Here is a 16,337-nt window from a genome sequence, read left to right on the forward strand (position 1 = left end):
TTAATTTATCATCCTACTAGTTTCACCGATTTTTGCTATCGGCATCTTCAGGGATACAATTGGTAAGCGATATGAATGTAACAGACTAGGTTTTAACTGACAGTTCTAATTCATACAAAATTAGTATTGTGTGAGACAATGCGCGTCTCGGGAACATGATTTATTTGTTACGAGACATAATGTAATTGGCATGAAAGTTCGTTTTTTTGATGTTTAGTGAAATACACTATGTTTATCTGGTTGTAAATATCAAAATATGGTGGTATAAAAATCAAAACTGACTAGTTTTGCCACTGAAACTTGTGGCTTCTTCTGGATTAGGATGAATAAAAGATATAATAAATGGCTAGCATAACATTACTAGTTATGCTAGCCATTTATTTTATTGTAATAGTTAATATTACAATAAAATATTATTGTAATAGTAACTATTACAATAATAATAATATAAATTGAAATGAAACCACTTGGAATGTGGGAGCTGGCACGAAGTTACCTATTGTTCAGCATTGTGTACAGATAATTGGCTGAAAACTTAATCCTTCCCTTTAGTGTTACACAGTGATCAGCATTCATTTTACACAAATTATGGACTCTACAACCGTGTTATAAATAATTATTTAAATTTCCTGATGTTTTGACCTTCATATTAAAGTCATCATCTGAGTATACACATATATATATATATACAGAGACAAGCTAAATTACATTTCACATAGTATGCTGAAGAGACAATGATTTGATCACTGATTATTCTACTGGCCTGACCTCTAGTGAAAATAAAAAAAAAATTACAATAAATAAATGAAATAAAATAAATTAACTACATCAAAGCTATATTCTATTTAAGACAACCGTGGACTCTACAACATCACAGAACATCATAATGTACTTTAAGGTTATATTTTTGCAGTATTCTGTTTATTTTGTCTGATATCCCTTTAATGTTCTTTCATATGGATAGTTTATATGAAAATTAAGACATCAGTAAAATGATGCCTTAATTTAACATGCCAATTGTTATATTAGATTTAGGATCCTGGATATGGTTCTATTTATAATTAACTCTTAGGGAGAAAGGTTAAGTGGTAGAATGTGTGCCTTCCATATGCTTAGTATTTTTAGACCATCATTATCTAGAGCATGTTGCTCAAAATGTTCCATGTAAAAGTTATCAATAGAGGGGGGGGGGAATAGGGATGAGCCCATGCTGTGCCTTTTTTTTTTTTTTTTTTGCAGGTAGAAAGTGTTTTGCGACACAAAATAGTCTGAACGTAGTGCGTGTGCAAATAGTATTGGGATGATATCGAGAGCGAATTTGTCCTGTAATAGAAGGATTGTGTCATTGATTGAGACATTTGTGAAGAATGCAGATACGTCAAAACTGACTAACAAATCATCTTTTTCCTGTGTGATGTCTTTGATTTTGTTTGCAAAGTGTTGTGTGTTTTTAATATAGGAGGGAGAAAATGACCTACCAACTCCTTGAGTGTTGATGCTAGTTTCTTGGCTAGATGATAATTGGGGCTGTCTATACCTTAGACCAGTGGTGTTCAACCCGTCGATCGCGGAGTTATTTTTGGTCGATCTCTTGTTTATTCCTCCTTACTTACAAATTTAATTAAAACTGAAAACATAATATTTTATTTATCATTATTTTGTATTATTTTTTAATTCTCTTTAAGTGTATTGCTATTGTTTATTTATTTTTTGTTAAAATTGTCAAATCAGTAATTTGACAATTTCTTATAAGTCCAGGTAAATGAATTAATTTGGATCAGTGGAAGTCAAACAGCGAGCCGAGTGAATATGATTATAAGCAAAGCACATCGTATGCGTTTTGTTTATAATCGTGTTTACTCGTAACTACATCACACACTTCCCACTACCCACTGTTAGAATTTCAATTAAGTTTCAGTTGCTCTAAATTTATCATTGGATTTACCATTATTTTGTTCACTAATTGATAAGTTATAAACATTTTTTTTTAATAAAATATTTAAAAGTTATTTTTTTTTAATTTGAGGATAATCATAATTGTATCAAAGAAATTGAAGACTTATCATTTTCACAAGGAATGGTAAATGGATTATTTCTTTACAATGGTAAATGGATTATTTCTTTACAATGGTAAATGGAAAGTGTTGTTTGATTTGTAATTCATCTGTAGCAATTCCAAAAAAAAAGGTAATATTGAGAGACATTTTCAATCCCTACATGCAAAATATGATGAAGATTTTCCCAAAAATTCCGAAGTACGTGAATCAAAAATTATAAATTTAAAGACAGGACTTTCTGGACAACAAAATATGATTTGAAAAGTAATAAATAAACCAATTCAGCTCACTATTGCATCTTTGAAAGTGTGTCATTTATTAGCAAAAACAAAAAAGCCTTTTACTCATGGAGAGTTAATAAAAGAATCATTTCTTGCAGCAGCAGAATCTTTATTTTTTGATTTTAAAAATAAAAATGAAATCATTTCGAATATTAAAGATTTTTACTTTAATATTCGAAATGATTACTCATGGAGAGTTAATAAAAGAATCATTTCTTGCAGCAGCAGAATCTTTATTTTTTGATTTTAAAAATAAAAATGAAATCATTTCGAATATTAAAGATTTACAACTTTCCAGAACAATGGTTATGAGAAGAGTTGAAATTTTAAGTGCCGATCTGAATACTCAGTTAATATCAGACATTCACCAGTGTGTGTTGCTTTTTCATTACAATTTGTTGAATCAAACGACTTCACTGATACTGCTCAGTTAATGGTATTTATTCGCATGGTATTTCAAGATTATTCAAGTAAAGAAGAACTTTTGAAAATTATACCGTTACTGGGAAGGACTAGGGGAGAAGACATTTTTTCGGCATTTGATGAATATGTGAAACAACACAAACTTCTGCTTTTTAAATTTGTGTCTATTACTACTGATGGTTCTCCTGCAATGATAGGTAAAAAATTCAGACTTCATTTCATTATGTAAAAACGATGACAAATATCCAGATATTTTAACATACCACTGTCTTATCCACCAGCAAGTAATGTGTAGTAAAAGATTAAACACAAAAGATGTTTTGGATATTACATTTAAAATTGTAAATTCTGTTCGAGGAAAAGCCCTGCAATGGCAGTTATTTAAATTACAGGCAGATGATGATAGGGAACTTCTGTTGTACAATAATGTTCGCTGGCTCAGCAGAAGTCAATTTTTAGAAAGATTTCTTGTAATTAATTAACGATATAAAAAATTTTCTTGATGAAAAAGGAGATATTTATCCACAATTGAGTGATAAAAGATGGTTGTTACACTTATCATTTTTAGTAGATTTCTGTACAAAAATAAGCAATTTAAATTTAGAATTATAAGGTAGAGATAAAAATTTAATTGACATGTTAAGTTCAATAAAAAGTTTCCAACAATACTTACTTTTATTAAAGAAAAATATAAATGATTGCAGATTTAGACATCTCCCATATTTATTAAAAAAATTTTAACAAAATCAAGAAATGCTTCGCTGTGATTTGAAAGAATTTATTTGTGAAATAGAATTAGTTGAGGAAGAAATAAATTCAAGATTTAAAGATTTTAATAAAACTTAAATGATTGTATCTTTTATCAATAATCCATTTCAAGAAAACTTGAACATCACAGAAATTTCAAATAAAATTAGTGGGCTGTTTGATATAAACCAAGCTGAAGTAGAACTTGAGATAATAAACATTCAGAATAGTTTACATTTAAAATCAAAGATGGAAGTATACACATGAAAAATTTCCAATATTAACTGATATTAAATTAAAGGGACAAAAATCCCTTATTTTTTTTTTATTTTTTTAATATAAATAATAAGGGATTTTTGTCCCCTTAATTTAATTAACTTATAAACCAGAAAATATAGCCGTTTGGCTTTTCATCTTAATTGTAATTAACTGATATTGCCGAAAAATTCTGTCGTGTTTCGGATCGACATACTTGTCAGAATCCGGTTTTTCAAATATGAACGTCATAAAAAATAAATTAAGAAACCAAATTACAAATGATCATTTGGATGATTGTCTGCAATTGGCCACTTCTTCATATCAACCTGACTATGAAAATATTGTGAGGTCCAAACAATGCCAAATTTCATTAACTTTTTTTTTAATCAACTAGCATTTCCTATAACTTGTGAGTGTGTAATCAATCTGTTGTTTTTTCTAACTTGGGTTTTCCAAAATAGAGGAATAAATATTTTATTCCAATATATGTGTTTTATTTGTTGTATTAAAATAATTAAAAGGATGTATGATTAAAATAATTAAAAGTGATAAATAAATTTTTATATACACAAATAAAGTTTTTAGTTTCTTTAAAGTTTTTAGGGCTGGGAGAGTGGATCCTCCAAAGTGAGTGAGCGCATTTAACTGCATAGTTGTGCGTAATCAGATATCAGGTTTGGGGAACATGATCTATATAAGAAAGTAGATCACCGAATAACTTAGTATAGAAAAGTAGCTTGCATAGTAAAAAAAAAAAGGTTAAACACCACTGCCTTAGACTATCAGTGGGAGTGGTGTGTTTTGTTTGTGAATCTTTGGCGGATTGTAAATTCTCAGGGACTGAGCATAGTGCAGAATTAATTTTTTAACCGTATCTTCGGGCCATGTGGTGACTGATTTAAGTAGCTTCTCCATTTTCTTTTTTATTCGACTCGTGGGGTCATAGTTAACAAGTTGATAGGTGCTGTTGTCCGAGACTATTAGATTCATTTTTTCCAGATAAGTAGTTCAACTTAGAATAACTGGGGCACTGCCTTTATCGACTCTGGTAATTACGATGTCTGGATTTAATTTTAGCGACAGTGGTGAAATCACTTAGATGTAGTTAATTTATTTTATTTCATTTATTTATTGTAATTTTTTTTATTTTCACTAGCGGCCAGGCCAGTGGAATAACCATTGATCAAATCATTGTCTTGTCTCTTCAGCATACTATGTCAAATGTAATTTAGCTTGTCTCTGTATATATATATATATGTGTGTGTGTGTGTATGTATTCCAGATGATGACCTTGATATGAAGGTCGAAACTTTCTGTATGTCCAACATACAGAAAGATCTGATGAGCAATTTCCAAATATCACACAGGATCAATCCTTGATTCCTTTAGAGGAGGGGTGGCCAACTATGCATCCTTTTGGAGCCAAAATAATTCCAGTAAGACTTAAAAGAGCCACAACCTTTGACCAATGCAATGGTACAGGAGTAAGTGAGAGTGCGCATGGCAAAGTTGTAACGAGCTTGTAAGAACTGCTTACTAATTACATGCCTAATTTTAAGCTAGAAAAATGGATACAAGGAAGGCCTCTACTAGTAAATAAGTAACTAAAATTATTGTGTTTAGACTTTAAAATTATTCTAATTGTTCAAAGTAAACTTCATTTAATGTGTTTCAAATTAAACTTTTTTTAATTGCAGTAATTTTTATAAATCCTGTTTCTTTCTCTCTCTCTCTTCTCTGGTTTTTTTTTTTTATTTTGTTCCTCTTTTTTTGTTGTCTCCTCTTCTCTTTTTGTTCATTTTTTCCTAGTAGATCGTGAAGAGTCGCGTGATGCATTGACGAGAGCCATGTTGTGGCCACCCCTGCTATAGAGTTTGCCTTGTGAAGGGATGTATATGGTAGATTCTTTATGTCATGAGCAGTGAAGTTGTTATCCATTTGAGGCATGGAGCTCTTATTCCATTCAATAGTTGGGGGGGGGGGTGAAAATTTAGGCTAAAGTTGTCTTCTCTGTTGTTATTGATGTCTCCAACATGTTCTTTCTGTCTTATTTCCAAACTTCTAGATGTCTATCCTATGTGAGAAAGACCACAAGAACATGGAATATTGAATATTATGAACCCCAGGATGTTTGTAGAAAGGGTTGTATGAATGCAGTAAACTTTGTATAGCCAAAATAGGTTTGAAAGCCAGGAACACAAGCGATGAATATTAGTTATCACTTAAGAGAAGGGGAGAAGTGATTGTCACATATAGTGTGAACAAATGATCTTCCTGATTGGACAGAAAAGTGGACATCTGGCATAAATTGATACTGTTCTCTTAAAACTGTATTCTTATGTCATGAGGTTTGAGGAGACAATCTTGAGTGAACATCTACCAACATAAGGGATGGAAATTGAAGTTCTGTAGTGATGTCAGGATTTTTCTGTAAGTTTGGAAATAAGAAAGAGAGAACATATTAGAGATGTCTATAACAACATAGAAGACAACTCAGGCCTAGCTTTTCATTTTCCCACACACACATGTAACATTGAATGGAATAAATGCCCCATGCTTTACACAGAGGACAACTTCACTGATTGTAACATAAAAGAATCTACCATGGCCATCCGTTCACAAGGTACACTCAATAGGAATCAAGAATTGATCTTGTGTGATATTTGAAAATCGCTCATTAGATCTTTCTGCATGTTTGACTTGAACTTTTCGGCCAGCTATTTGCACACAATGCTGAACAATAGTTGACTCGTGCCAGCTCCCATGTTCCATGTGGTTTCATTTTAACTTATATTATAATGGTTCTTACATGTTTTATATATTTTAGTAATGTTAGCCTTTTATTATATTTTTTGTTCATCCTAACCCAGAAGAAGCCACAAGTTCTAGCAGTGAAACTAGTTAGTTTTCATTTATATATTATTGTGATAAAGTAAATCTAGTGTATTTCATTTTATAAATTATTCATTGGTCGAAAGTCTACATAATCATGACATATTCCTTATTCCTACCTTATGACATATCAGAATCAGTATGTTCAGTAAAATATGAACATGCTGATTATTTTCCCAGCTTTGAGAGTAATTTTTCCCAATCTCAGGATGATAATATTTTTTTCCATAAACTTATGCTATAAGGAAGGTTAAGATATGGATTATTAATGTGCAGATTGTTATTTATTTATTACCATTACATATGTGTTAAGAAACTTATGCATGACCAGTGTTAATTAGATGTGATGTTAACAAAAAGTGTAGATGTGGTCTAAGATATGTTATCAATTAGAATTGAAGAGTGTACAGAAAGATATTTTGATGTAAAATTATGCATAAGGCAATGTTACATGCTATTTCCAGTAGTATTTATCATCTGTATGGATTATATTATGAAGGAAAGCATTATTAAATCTGATATCAAAATTGGAGATATTAACCTTCTGTCTTACAAATTGAATGCACATTGATGTTGTATTCCTATTGCAGGTATTCAGGGATCTTTAATTAATCAGAATAAATGTTTAACAAATTTAGTATGAAAATTAACAATGAAAAGACAAACTGTGAAATCAGGCATATGAGGAAAATAGCTATATCCATTCTCATTCTGAACTTATTTAGAGTTAGGTTAGAAGATAAATAGTTGATTTAAGATTAGAACCATCCTGAAAAAATTTATGGGAGTAAACAGATGGCATCAAAGGCAGAACCATATTAAAAATGATGTTAGATGTAAAAAAAAAAAATTAACAGTAATTAGCATTTGAGAATGTAAGCAAATTAATTTAAGGTGGTGTGTTCACATGGCAGGAAAAATACCCAGTGGAAGAACCAAAATTTAAATGGATTAATGCAGTCATAAACAAAGGAAATAGCAGAAACTGAAACAAAGGAAATCATGAGAAATGATTTCTCATGAAACAATACTGTAAGATATATAACAAAGAACAGACTAGAAAAGTATAAAATTATAAAAATGAAATCAGAATTAACATTTAAATTTCAAAATGTCATTCTAGCTTAAATTAATGTAACTGATATGAAATCTTCATAATAAACTGAACATGTGCAGTCTGTACCATTAAAAGCAAAAATAACCTGAAAACTTCAGCAATCAGCGTCTTTATAATTGATCTCCTCCAATTACTTGTGTTCTCCTCTGGGTGGGAACACAAGTGATGAATATTAGTCATCGCTTAATCGGAGGGGAGAAGTGATTGGCACATCTGGTGTGAACAAATGATCTTCCTAATTGGACAGAGACCTAGAAATGGACAACTCGCATAAATTGATACTACTTTCTTAAAATTGTAAATTAAAGAAATATGTTGCAATGTGCAGTATTTCTTTAATTGGAAATTTAATGAAAAATTAAGCAGTTTGTGTGGGTAACACCAAAAGTAAAAAGAAAAATATTTGGAGTTAGAATTTTTGATTTTTAATCTAAATTTTTGATTTTAATGGTATAGTCTGCACATTTGTTATGAAGACTTCAGGTAAGCGATATTAATTTAAGCTAATGTAACATTTTGAAATTTAAACATTAATCATGCATTTTTGTTTTTATGATTTCCAATACTTCATATTTTTTATGTTTTGTTCCATCTAAGCCTTTGTGTTCTGTCATCAGTATACAATTTTTTACAGTTTCCTTTGTTATAATGAGTACATTCTATTTCCTTTGTCTATTGATTGCAATATCATTTGCTAGGATGTTCAATTTGCTGTCATGAAGGTTTGAGCTTTTACTATAGAATTGGTTCTGAAAGACTTACGCTGAGACCTTTTTTGTAGTTTATTATAGTGCATCATTTCGTTAATAGTAGTGATCGTTATAGTGTGTACATCTGGTGTGCATATACATATGCTTTGAATTTAGTAGTTACCTTATTGTCTTCCTGTGTATGATTACCCTGATGATGTCATTGTTACTGTGAAATAGTAGCAAGAATTAATTCTGTTGGTAATTAAGCGTATGATATAGTTACTATTATTATTTTCGTAATCCTCATAGAGTCACAAGACTAATCACAGGAAGTCAACACTGGTGAACACACAAAGTCTGTCATACGACTCCTTAAAATCATCCACAGTCTGCACATTCACCATCCTCTCAGACAATGCTCCCACCACTCTATGCAAAAACTTACTTCTTATCCTTTTATTCACCACCATCTTTTGCAACTTCTAGGGATATCCCCTTGTCCTTGTTCCTTTCCCTCATTCTACCATATGTAAAATCTCCTCAGTGCTAATACAATATAATAATAACCCTTCTATATAATAATAACAGCTTAAATGTCTTAATCAAATCTCCTCCCCCTTTTGCCTTCTATCCACCAAGTCTGCATGCCCTCAATCTATCCTCATAAGCAATGTTGTACAGTCCTGACATCATTTTTGTTATCTGTCTCTGCATCCTCTCCAAGGTTACTTCTTCCCCTTCAAATCCTCATGACCAGATCTGAGCAAAGAAATCCAGATGTGGCCTGATCAAAGCTCTATACAATGGGACCAGCAAACTTTTATCTCTCCTGGTCAATGTTCCCCTCAACATCACCACAATTCTCTGAGATGGCTTCACTACCTTTGTAATATGTTCCCAGAACTTTAAATCTCTCTTCACAATCACCCCATGATCCCTTACTTCTTCCAATTCCAGTATAACTCCACCAAATGAGTATGAAGCATCCCTTCTGTGGATTCCAAATTTTAAAACCTTATGATATTTCTTATGTCATGGGGATGTCAGTTTAATTGCATTAAACTGACATCCCCATGCCTTTGCTCACCCTCCCAACTTATTCAAATCCTCTTGAGGAGCCAAAACATCAGCACTATTACTAATAATCTCCCCAAGCTTCACATCATCTGTAAACAACTGAACAATATCATTGACATAAAGAGCACTGGTCCCAGGAGTGAATCCTGTGGAACTCCATACTACTCCTCCATATACAACTCTCTGATATCTATCAGAGAGCCAATCACTAATCCAATCCACCTGATATCCAACGTACAATGGAACTTAAAAATCAACTTGTCATGTGGCACCCTGTCAAATGTTTTGGAAAAATCCAAAAAAACAGTGTATGCCTTACCTTCATCCACTGCTCTTGTTACTCTATTGAAAGGTAACCAGATTACTAAAACAAGAGTGCCCTTTAACAAATCCATGCTGGCTCACTTAAATAATGTTACCCTCATTGCCCAATTCTGTATGATTTCTTACCAATTTCTCCAAAATCTTAACTACAAAAAAAATACAAACAAGTCTATAGTTTGATACCTCCATTCTACCACCATTTTTATACAATGGTACTATCTTACTCTCCAGAAATCGACCACATTGCAAGACTTTCATTAAACAGCCAAGTTAATGGCAGTCAGTTCCCATGCACTAACAACCCCTCTTCCTTTAAATTCTTTTATCTCTTGTACTGCTGCAAGCTGGTTTCTAAGTCTGTGATAGTCACCTGCCTTATAATTCCACATAACTTCCTTCTGTTTTGATACCTCCCCATGCTTATTCATCCTCCAAGTCAGAACTACATGGTCATTCTCACCAATGGGGCTGTTTAAACTGGGCAGAGGAACTGTCTCCTCTAAGATTCTTTTATGAATCGTAATGTGACAACTTCCCTTTAGATAAACTAATACTGTAATAAAATTGATGTGTATCTAAAGCAATACATTTCGTTACTCTAATACAGCGAACTGGTTACAAGTGTTCTGCCGGTGAAAGATGCCACAAGACACAGTTCTGGCTACTCTGAATAAAAATGTCGAGGGAATTATTTCCATTATAACAGAACAATTAATAATATTGGAAGAAAAGATTTAAGTTACTTTCCTTCCTTAAATACACACAATTATGACTGGATACAAAATCCATTTGGCACAGTTAATACATTGAGTGTGAATTTTTGTTACAAGAAGAAGAACAATTAGTTACCTTGTCAACAGATCATAGTCTAAAAATGAAATTCTCTGAAATTCTTGAGGAATTTTGGATTTTTGTCCAAGCCAAACCCAGCTCTGTCCACAACAGCACTGAAAATTTTGTTACCGTTTTCAACATCATATTTGTATGAGCTTAGTTTCTCAATATTAACCCATATAAAAACTAAAAAGTGTGAAAAATTTACTAATATAGGCAAAGAGATGAGGGTAGCTATATCACATATTAGACCTGATATTGCTGAAATCTGCAAAAGCCAACAAGCTCAAGTAGCACATTAAAATAAGTTCCATTTTTATAAAAGGCAAGTCCATGCATATTTTTAGTTAGTTTTATGACCCTAATGCTTTTGGTGTTCCCCAAATTTTTCTTATAATCAAAAGTGTTCCGTGACTTTGGAAAGGTTAAGAACCACTGCTCTAATATGTTGGTTTTCTTGTTTAGATATTTGCAATGTTGACATAGCCATGATATTACTACGTTCTATCTAAGGAAATGTGTAATCATTTCAACTAAAAGGCAGTGCATTCAAAAGTAGATTGAAACTGATTAGTCTGATATAATGGTGTATTAAGCAGCTAACTTAATTCTTGTCTGATCTATTGTTATACTGATGTTTACAATGCAAAAATAAATAAATAAATAAAATAATAATAATAATAATAATGTAATGTCTTCTTCCCTTAGAAAGAAGAATCATCTCCATTCAATACTTTCATGAAGAATTTTAAAAGTGCTCTGACTGGACCAAGAATTAAGTTGTGGAAAGAAATTGTATCTGGTATATATATTTATCATTTTTTGAAGTTAGAAGTCTATAAAAAAAATAAAAATCTCTTGAATTTTGGAAGTAGCTTTGCTTTCTTATTAGAAATTTTTGGAATTTATTAAACTGTTTATGAATGCAACAGTTTAATAAATTCTTTGTTGTGTGTATGCATTGATAGAATTGTTATTCTCATACCCTTTTCTCATAAAACAGTTTATATGGTGTTAAAAAAATAAAATAAAATATTTTTATGTTAAGAACAAAGCCTATCAGTATAGTCTTTGTTTTAAATTGAACATTCCAAGAAATTATATTGTTTAATACTTTATCCAAGTGTAAGCAAGCAAGCAAACAAAATTTGTACATGAAGTATCGTCATAACTAGGCTACTTGTATAGAGGCTGATGACTTCACATTAAGTGCACTTCCTTTTGGATGTGCATAATGCTATACATTATGAGAGGCCACTGCCCGGACTGATTTCAACCATTATTGAGGTCTCTTCGGGAAGCCAGACCCTGAAGAGATACCAATACTGTTAACTTTTCTGGCAGGGTGAATTGATTGGACCTGTGGTTCTTTATCACTTTTTTAGATTTGCAACAAAATTTCTGGATTAAGGAATATTGTTGAGTACTTGGCTTTTTTTTTAACTTGTTCAATACAGTTTTTTTTTAGGACATTTGTCCCAAGATATTTGTTTGTTTTAGTCTATGGCTAGGTGGTAGACCATAATGGTCTTGGGATATTACTGAGCATTGCTTGCCCATTTTGGCTTCTGACAGTGGATTTAAAAACTTACCTGTTCAGTATAGTTTTTGGAACATTTTTATTAATGCAGTAGGGTGGATAACAGCTTTTTGCATAGGAAAGTTTTGATCTCAAGGATATCAACTTTCGGTGAAGCCTTGTTTATTATGAATGGTGGTGTGTTGAACGCTATTTGTAAACTTTTGTTTTGGATTATCTATAGTTTGCTAATGTTGAAAGCTTATTTTTCACTTGGTTAGACTATAATAAATTTAGTTTAATCCTTTATCCAAGTGTGAGCAAACAAAGTTTGCACCTGAAAATATCTTCAGGACTGAATATGGTGTTGTACTACTTTACCCCAGTAAGGTAGTACAACATCGGGCAACTCGTAGCAAAGGTGAACCAAGCTAACATCCCTCCTATCCCAGTATTTCCCATAATGCAAAACACATCTCCTTGTGGATATGTATAATGTTGTACATTAAGGTATAATGCATAATGCAAAACACATCTCCTTGCAGATATGTATAATGTTATGCATTCAGTCCTGAAGATATTTTCAGGTGCAAACTTTGTTTGCTCACACTTGGATAAAGGATTAAACTAAATTTATTATAGCCTAACCAAGTGAAAAATAACTTTTCAACATCTTTCTCTAAATCCAGAGTAATTTAATAAAAAAAGATAGTACACCTTTTGGCAACTCCTATAGGTAAAGATGACCTCGCTATTGCTTCTGCCTGGTATCTCCACCTCTGGGCCTGGCTCCCACTGAAGAGACCTCAATGAAGCTCGAAACTAGTCTGGGTAGTGGCCAATCCCTTAATGCATAACATTATACATATCTGCAAGGGAGATACTGGGATAGGAGTGATGTTAGCGTGGTCCACCTTTGCTACGAGTTGCCTGGTGTTGTACTACCTTACCCCCAGTAAGGTAGTACAACACCATATTCAGTCCTGAAGATATTTTCAGGCGTAAACTTTGTTTGCTCACACTTGGATAAAGGATTAAACTAAATTTATTATAGTTTGCTAATGTTTTGCATCTGCTTCGTTACTCCACATTGGTGAGCCATACATTAGCACTGGCTATGATCAGGCCCGGCTGGTGGCATGTGCAATATACACAGGCGCCTAAAAGATGTCAAAAAATATGAGATAAGAGTTTAAACTCTTATCTCATATTTTTTGAACATCACGAACAACAAATGGTACAGAATGGTACATATAATTATGAATGTACGTTGTCTTCCGTTCGGGCCCCTTCAGATCTTCCCAGAAACGAGCAAATAAATTCTGAAATTGTATCCTGGATCCGATTATATCACTGTAATATTTTATTAAAATTTACAAAAATATACCTAAAATAGTTCTTCTTTATTTTTTGATGTATCATAAATCAACTTATGATTAATTGTTGAGTTCCATGTAAAAAAAAATTATATAAGCAGGACTAATCTGTAGGTAATATACTGTAAAGCGGTTTTCATTTTTTTTTCATTTCCTGTTCGTTTTATTCACACTTTATTCAAAAAAAAAAACATTTTTGGAAAGGTGCCGAACATTAATCGCACACACAAGAAAAATACTAGGCGCCAGCTCTGACTATGTTGATTCAGCAACAGGTATAGCTGTCCCATTTTCCTATTTGCTTTTGAGTAGATATGATCAATATGAGTTGTGAAGCAAAGCCCTTGATCTAGTTGTCCCCCCCCCCCATAAGTATTTGGCTACTGGTTGCCATGGGATGGAGGTTGCCAAACATAACCACCCATCTTTTTGTTAAAAGCACTGCAGTGCTCTTGTCAACATTAACATCAATTTGCCTTTTTTTGAACCATTGTTCTAGTTCTGAGTTCCATTATTGCAGTATCATCTGCATATGACATCTATGCTTGAGATGTCAGCCACATAGATAGCAAAGAGCACATGTGATAGTAGGGAGCCCTGTGGGATGCCTGCTGTGATTTTGCATACAGATGATCTAATTCCCTGTAGCTCACTCAGAGTTTGTGATTGCTGAGGTAGGATTTGGTAAGTTTCACTAATCTTAGTCTGCAGGAATTTGAAAGAAGCCTATTGTGTCATATTTTGTCAAAAGCTTTGGTAACATCTAAAAAGATTGCTCCTGTGTGCTGCTTCCATTTGAACCTTATGCTGATGTTTTTCACCTCTGAGAATTTGTTGTTCAGTGGAATGGTTCTTCCAGAATCAAAATTGCTCATCAGGGATGAGATTTAATTCTTTAATCAGCTATTTTTCCTAGGCAGGAAAGTAAGCTGATCGGGTGATAGTTTTGGGGAAGGTGTGCTGCTTTTCCTGGTTTAGGGATTAAGATTACATCTGCTACTTTCCATCATTCTGGAAAGTAGTGATATCTTAATATTGCATTAATAATGGCAGCAATGTGCATTACAAGTTTATGTGGCAGGCATTTGATGATTGTGTTAGAAATCTCATCTGGACCTGGTGCTTTACTATTCTTAAGTTTGGTGATAATTTCATGTATGATCCCAAGGTTGAATTAATGCAGAAGTCACATGTTTCCCATAAAGTAGTACTAGAAAGATTTTTCACTTGGTTACAAATTAAATTAAACTTGACAAGAAATTATATTCTTGTTTAATCCTTTATCCAAGCATAAGCAAACAAAGTTTGTATGAAGTATCTATATGACTAAACTACTTGTATATAGAGGCTGATGACTTCACATCAATTGCCTTAGTATCCATTGATGCAGAACACTTGCTTTTGGATGTGCATTGCTTTATGAATAATGCAATCGAGAGAAACAAAGGGAGCTACATCTGGTATTTATTGATCTGGAGAAAGCATACGATAGAGTGCCAAGCCAAGAAGTCTGGAGGTGTCTGAGGGAGAAGAAGGTGCCGGAGAAATATGTCAGGTTGGTGCGGGAAATGTACAGAAATGTGAAGACAAGTGTTCGGACCTGTTTGGGACAGACAGAAAGTTTTCAAGTAACAGTTGGCTTGCATCAAGGGTCAGCATTAAGTCCGTTTCTGTTTAATATTGTGATGGAGGTGGTAACAGAGGAGGTGAGAGAAGATGCGCCTTGGACAATGTTGTATGCAGATGACATCTTGTTGTGTGTAGATTCAAGAGAAGAAGCAGGAACTAAACTGGAAAGATGGAGAAAAGTACTGGAAGAGAGAGGTATGAGACTGAGCAGAAGTAAGACAGAGTATATGTGTTGCGCAGTGGGCGGTGGCCAGGAGACAGATCTGGAGCTGGAAGGAAATGTCATCAGGAAGGTGAGAGACTTTAGATACTTAGGTTCAACAGTGGAAGAAGATGGAGGAGCTGAGAAGGAAGTGGGATGCAGGATACAAGCGGGTTGGCGGAACTGGAGGGAGATGGCTGGAGTGTTATGTGATAAGAGGGTGCCGATCAATCTGAAAGGCAAAATTTATAGGACAGTAGTGAGGCCAGCTATGACATATGCTATAGAAACTGTGGCCCTGAGGAAAAATAATATCAGCAGGATGGAAGTAGTAGAGATGAGAATGCTTAGGTGGATGTGCAGTGTGACCAGAAAGGATCGTCTGAGAAATGACTATGTCAGGGGAACAGTGAAAGTTACGAACTTAGGAGCGAAAATACAGGAGGCAAGGTTGAGATGGTTTGATCATGTGATGAGGAGGAAGGGCGAATATGTGGGAAGAAGGGTCATGCAGATGGATGTGCAAGGAAGGCGGAAGCGTGGGTGGCCAAAGAAGAGATGGAGGGAGCTGGTAGAAGAGGACTTGAAGATGAAGAACTTGGATGTGGTGACAGCCCAAGACAGGAAGGTGTGGAAGAGACTCATTACAAACAGTGACCCCACTTAAGTGGGAGAAGCTGCAGAAGAAGAAGAAGATTGCATTATGAATAATAAGTGAATGTGATTCAAATTGTGCTCAATGATAATGATTATAAGCCATGTTACATGACAGGTGCATGTCAATGAGTGGGCATGACAACATTCAGATGTGTGAACAGCATGCAGCAATACCGGTTTATGACAACAGCATGCATGATCACAACATAAACACATGTGTCATGATAATGTTCAGATGTCCAATTGTGCATT

At 33.5% G+C, this 16,337-nt stretch overlaps 1 protein-coding gene across 1 annotated transcript in view; it reads left to right on the forward strand.

The window, feature by feature from the left end:
- Positions 1-16,337, forward strand: part of Ku80 (X-ray repair cross-complementing protein 5 Ku80) — a 305,608-nt gene that overhangs the window by 266,172 nt on the left and 23,099 nt on the right. Inside the window, exon 19 of the mRNA XM_090405213.1 lies at positions 11,411-11,504. Within this exon, the coding sequence (XP_090261339.1) occupies positions 11,411-11,504 (94 nt within the window). The remainder of the gene's footprint in view (positions 1-11,410; positions 11,505-16,337) is intronic.

This window comes from Typopeltis vanoorti, chromosome 15, assembly GCF_054136105.1.
Source record: "Typopeltis vanoorti isolate ZY-2024b chromosome 15, IOZ_Tvanoo_1.0, whole genome shotgun sequence".
Lineage (NCBI taxonomy): Eukaryota > Metazoa > Arthropoda > Arachnida > Uropygi > Thelyphonidae > Typopeltis > Typopeltis vanoorti.